Genomic DNA, 6252 nt, shown 5'->3' on the forward strand with positions numbered 1-6252 from the left:
AAATGACAGCATAGATAGTAGTATACTCTGATTATTTTATGGAGAATAAAGATGTATTTCAGTTTAATGGGTCTTTTGCTAATTAAGCTACAAATAAATTAACCAAATGGAATCTCAGCATATAGCCTAAATCATGATGCATATCATTTTAATAATTCGAATACATTTTGAGGCGCAAATTGCACTCAGCAAATGATAGAGGCACGTGCACAGGCTCTAGCAAAAAAATAATATCCAGCGGTTCAGTGTAGTGTCCAGTATAATGTTTCAAGAACAAACAAACAAAACAAAGAACATGAGTCAAATTACGCTAAATGTATGTATCCTCTAATAGGCTACATTTGGCAATCAGTAACGCAGTGAGTAAAATTGGACTGCTTTCAAACTATTGACTGTTTCTTCAATGACATAAAACGACATGTTCAGATGATGGCGATGACATGGTCAGATAATCACCGTGACAGCTCTCTGCCCCCGTGTCATCACAAGGCCCTCATACCAAGGAGTGACCTCTCTAAACAGCCTGGTCTCAGACTAGATTTAACATAGTAAAGCTAAATCCAGGACACTCAAATGAGCATAATATGTTTATGTTTGGTATGGTTACATACGATGGTTACTTAGTCTGGCGGTTGCTCGCAGTGGCGGGTGGGCGTTTAACGCAAACGTCTAGCAGTAATGGTTTCATAGCCATACACCTATAAACTAGGCTACTCCGCAGTGGTTCAGACTAGGCTACTGAAAATATTTTCCATGCAAATGAGGCCATCTAGTGGTAAATGGGAGAAAACATGCGACGGAGCCATATCACGCATCCACGTTTACATACAGTCACAGCAGACTCTAGTCCTGTGTAGCTAATTATCACAACTTTAATACATTGTAAATAGGCCTAATGATTGGGAAACATAATAACAAGTCAATTATAAACTTCTAATTGAAGAGACAAAATAAAGAGTCGTTGTCAACACTGAGGGTGGTCTCATTAGATGTTCCAACGTCAACAAAGGCTCTAGGCAAGTCTGCTCATTGCGGGGTGCCACGGTCCCTCCTTCATTGGCCGCATCCTCCCACAGCCTGCTGCGGCTGGCCCAGAATAAGCTCGCCACTGGCGCCACTGTGAAAGGTATGAGCATCGAAAACGTACCACCTTGGCTTGCACCTGTCAATTAGGCTATAGCCTACATTCGTAGTATAACTTGGGGCAAAATAAACTACATCTTTCTCAAAATATAAATACACGCATAAGGCAATATAGTCTCCCCCCCTCCCCCCTCCCGACAGAGTGCCCCAGCAGCTGCATCACCGCACACACCCAATGCGCAGAGGCGACGACCAAAGAACCTAATTCATTCTGGTGCCTTTTCGCGCAGCAGCAAGGATGTTGTATCTTTCTCTTCTAACCCTGAGCCTAACGTCTATCCATGGCATCCTCCTTCCTGAATCTGCCAGGCCCGTGGATTTGGACATCAACCAGATCATTGGGGATAATATGGCACAAGGACACACGACATTAAACGACATGTTTGAGGAGGTAGAGCAACTGACGGAGGACACGCATAATAAACTGGAGGAGGCGGTGCACCAGGTCGGTTAATGGTTAGATCTACTCAGATGTATATTTGCAGAGCTTTGATACAAAATAAATGAGCCTATTATGTCCCATAGCACCCCTTTCATTTGTATGATTTTTAATGTTATGTAAAATGCAACAGATAATAGTGCAGTACACTATTATTATATCATTTTAGGTGATCTGAAACTTTTTTGTTAAAGCAAGCACAAGTTTAATTTGAGACATACATCTTTATTACACTTATTAAAACAGTTGCCCATGTGGGTTGAGATGAGTCTAAGTCAATCTTAACATGCACAATGTGTAAAAAAAAACAGTGGTGACCTCAATGCAACATTTATCTTTTGCATCAAACCTCTTTAGATGGACAATGAGAGTGCAAAGTCCAGCTTGCATCCCAATAACCTTCCCTCAAATGATCACAAGGAAAGCACTTCTGAGAGTGTGGTTGAAAACCAATCCATTCACACCATAGAGACAGTACACAAGGTACAGTAGTAGTCATACGCAAATGTATTATTATCTTGTATTCCACTAAAAACTAGGATGCTGAAATGCTATTATGAATTGTAATACTGTATGGTAGTATTATTTTGGCATCCCACATTTGTTATGAAGACTGAAAGCAAAATTGCAGAATTCCTACAGAAGTGATCCTAACTGGAAATGTGTCTCTCTTTCTTTAGGAGACAGACAACAGAACAGGAGAGACCCATATCACCAGAACAATTATCCAGTCCAGTGGCAAGGAAAATAATATTAATCATGTGAGTGAGCAGCAATCTTTGGAATTTCCCTCCATGATTTACAACAGATAAAAAATTAAAAAAAACATATATTATCCACAATAACTGGAACACTACAACTCTAACTGGTGTTTTGTGTTTAATAAAGACAGGGGGCATAAGATGAAAACAATTCCATCCTTAATGCAAGTCACAATTCATGAAAGATTCATCAAGTCATGGGCTGTGTTTCCTCTTTCTGTGCTGCTCTGCATGCGGCCACAGCTGCTGTCATGTTTGGGCGTCTCATTTCACTTTCCCCATGCTCTGTACGCCTCTCCAGTCTCAACTGTGCTGTCTCATTCTCCATAAGCCAGGCTAAAGCTACGTCTTATCCAGGCAGAGTGACAGGATGGTGGCTGGTTGATGAGCTCTTTTCAGAGCTGCATCCTGTCTGTACATTAATTATATATGGCAGCCACGTCTCAGCCCTGATGAGGCTGCTGATCAGGCAAGATAATAGCAAAATAATCAAACAGATCAATAAAGCCAGATGTGTGCGTGAGTGCATGTCTTTGACTAGTATACAGAAGGTCTTTGGAGACAGACACTAGATTACTGCTATAACAGGCCTCTGACCAGGACACAGTGCAAGAAGTGCTCAATCTTATCAGCCAAAGTCTGAGGGGATTTTAATTGTTTTGGGGGTTTTAGTCACAATATCTAGCTGGATAGTTTTGAACAATAACTGTGAAATGTCTATCATTTGATTCGGGTGCTTTTGGTAAACATTGTGTGTAGTCATATTCGTAACACCATGTACATTAAACATGCATTTTCTTTATTGCAGTTACAGGTTATAATATTTAGTTGAAATAATAGACAGTCTCAGAGCGTGCTTTTCCTGACAGTCATTTCCTTAGGATATGTGGTAGAGAGACAAGTGAGAGGGAATTGGATGTTTACTTTAACATTTTGGGACAAGTAGCCCATTGTCCCAGTTTCACCAGCGGGCCCATTTTATTCAGGTCACTTTAGGCACAGATAAATATTGGAGGAGATCGTGCAACAACGTATCACATCCTCAAAAATGTACTTTGAAGTTATTTTAAAGTAACTTTTGTAAAGAAGTTTGCAATAGTACATGGCTACAACCTCTGAATTTCTCTTCAAGACTACCATGTGTGATTTAGCCAATTCTTCCAGTACAATCTGGGCGGCTTTGGTAACATACAGCAACCCTCTGCAGGTTTGTCTGTGAAAGAGGGTGTGTCTTGAATGTCCCCTCTTCCCTAGGAGTGTATCATTGATGAGGACTGTGAGAAGGGGAAATATTGCCGGTATGAGACGCACCGATCCAAGTGTCTAACCTGCAAAGCCCTCGACGTGGTAGGTCCATTTCATGGTTATTAACAGTGCCACACACATTTTACAAACCCTGACACTGAACCCATCTAGAATGTATTTATGCAGACCTATATTTCCCAGGGGACTTTGACTCCTTCCTAGTTCCTATTACGTACTACATCAGACCATCTCCAGTTTTTGTAACAGTGCCTTAGTGCACACATGCAGCAATCACAGAGCAGCAGATTGCTTAAACAATATGATGCAGCTGCTTCTGCATTGTTACTGCATTGCAGTGTTGCCACAAGTGTAACTGGAGTGTATCATGGGGGAGCGCTTCTCTCCTCTTGGCTGCGTATCAAAGCATGTGTCTGACTGAATAAGAGCTCCACCTCTCTCTCTGAGGACAAAGAGAGGAGCAGGATGAGAGGTAATAAGAGAGGATACTCTACAGACACAAGCAATTTAATTGAATTTAAGACCAATGTTTTTGGCAGGGCAGAGTGAAAATCCATCCACATAATACTGTAGATACTGGCTTGCATTCAAAGTCAAAGGTATGCTGAGAATAGTTATTCCTCGTTGATAAGGCCTGTGTTAATATCCTGCACAGAAAAACACAGTCATATGTCAAGCAGCACACTATTAATTAGATCCCAATATTGGTTCAGATTGCACAAGTAGCAGGAATTTGCTGCACCTAGAGAGCTTATGAGAGTTACACGAGACCGGTCATGCCATTCCATGACCATGGGGCTTATATGATGCCATGCATGTCATCTAACAGTTTATCACTGTGTGTGTGTGTTCCAGCCATGCAAAAAGAATGAGGAGTGCTGTACAGGACAGCTGTGTGTGTGGGGCCAGTGCAGCCAGAACGCCACTAAGGGGGAAGCTGGCAGCATCTGCCAATTCCAGAACGACTGCAGCCCAGACCTCTGCTGTGCTTTCCATAAAGGTACAGGCCACAAGGCCACACACAGAACATAATTCCTCTGCTAAATTATACACCATGAGTCATTCTACATGAAATTAACATCATCTGTGGGGAGCGAAATGGGCTCCTTTCATTTGGCTTTGACTGAGCCAGATAAAAACCTACAGGGATTTCTTTGACATCCAAAAAAGGGAGGCTTCAAATTGCTATACCACAAAGTCTGTTCTCAATGTAATTGTCCCTAGCCAATTATGATAGTCACGAAGTGAAGTGAAGCAGGGTGCATTGAAGTTTCAGATCATTGAAGTGATCATGTGAAAACCCATAACCTGCTTTCCCCTCCAAGCACTGTCCATATACGGTACTCCTGTATTAAAGTTTCTGTAGTAATGTCACTTACCTTTGTCACTACCCATCTCTCTCCCCTTACCTTGTGGTCAGCCCTGCTGCTCCCGGTGTGCACGGCCAAGCCAATAGAACGTGAGCGCTGTCATGGCTCCTCCAACCACCTTACGGAGCTGCTGTCCTGGGACATAGAGGGCCAGGGACCAAGGGAACACTGCCCCTGTGCTGGGGACCTCCAGTGCCAACATCTCGGGTAAGAGTCTATGTGCTGCAAACCCGCAACATTTATATTCAATTGAAATTAAGGCATAAGTCATGACATTTTTTTGCAAAAACACTTGGCAGGCAAAAGCCATAGCTATCACTCAAAATGCTGTTGACCCAGTATGATGCTACAAATTGATATTTCCTCATCTCTTTGACAGACGAGGCTCCCTGTGTCTGAAAAGACAGAACTCAAGTGAAGAGGACCTGACAGACACACTTTATTCAGAAATTGACTATATTGTCTAGGAGTAGCCATGCAGCTCAACCTTTTCAGGCCCATAGACAATCAGATAGAGGGGTCTCCAGTGATTTCAGCCTAGAAAATGAAGTTGCTTACCGTCTCACAAGGCTTACATGTAAAATTCTTCCATCTATAAGCTTGTCATTGTTTATTCAAGCCATTGCAGTTTTTTCTACCTGCTCGAAGTTAACCAAAGCTCTAGATGTTGCATAGTGCATAACACCATGTATGTATTAGATGGAATTTACATTTTTGGGAAATTCCAATTCCTAGACGTTCACGCTGTTCAAAGGTAGTGTGTATGATGACTACACTCCAATACCGCAATAAGAGTTTGTGTTTTAACAAATATGTACTTAAACATACATCCTGCTCTCTGATGTCTCACTTACGTGCCTACCCTCAGGATGGAGAGTTTGCTGGAGATGCACCATTGAGGCACTTTGCTCAAAGGAATTAAGTCAAGTTAGGGATGAAGAAAGAATAAACATAATGCACTGTATACATGTGAAGTAGCTTGCTTAGTCCTGGATTTTGTGTTAAATAGTGGTTTAAACAAGGACAGATGAAATTTCTGAATATATGGAGCACTTTGACAGAAAATATGGTGGGTCGGCTCATCATGCTCACAACTTGGTAATGGAAACTATAACCCAGACACATGCAGCTTGCACAACTGTTGCTCATAAGAAAATAAAAGGCTTTGAAAATGTAGATGTCTATTCTTGAGATGTAAATATTCTTATATGTATACCATGTTCAATACATATAAATGCAGCATTGGTAAAGTGGGGATTCAAAATACTTAATTTAC

General features: G+C 41.6%; 1 protein-coding gene across 1 annotated transcript; it reads left to right on the plus strand.

Annotated features, from left to right (window-relative positions):
* The first annotated feature begins 1292 nt into the window (after positions 1–1292).
* Positions 1293–6150, plus strand: dkk3a (dickkopf WNT signaling pathway inhibitor 3a). The gene is made up of 7 exons (XM_014175296.2): positions 1293–1588; positions 1940–2065; positions 2263–2343; positions 3598–3690; positions 4462–4606; positions 5027–5183; positions 5356–6150. Exons 1-7 carry the CDS (start codon positions 1382–1384, stop codon positions 5441–5443), a joined length of 897 nt encoding a protein of 298 aa, XP_014030771.1. The 5' UTR covers positions 1293–1381; the 3' UTR covers positions 5444–6150.
* The last annotated feature ends 102 nt before the right edge of the window (positions 6151–6252 follow it).

This window comes from Salmo salar, chromosome ssa26 (genome assembly GCF_905237065.1).
Source record: "Salmo salar chromosome ssa26, Ssal_v3.1, whole genome shotgun sequence".
Taxonomy (NCBI): domain Eukaryota; kingdom Metazoa; phylum Chordata; class Actinopteri; order Salmoniformes; family Salmonidae; genus Salmo; species Salmo salar.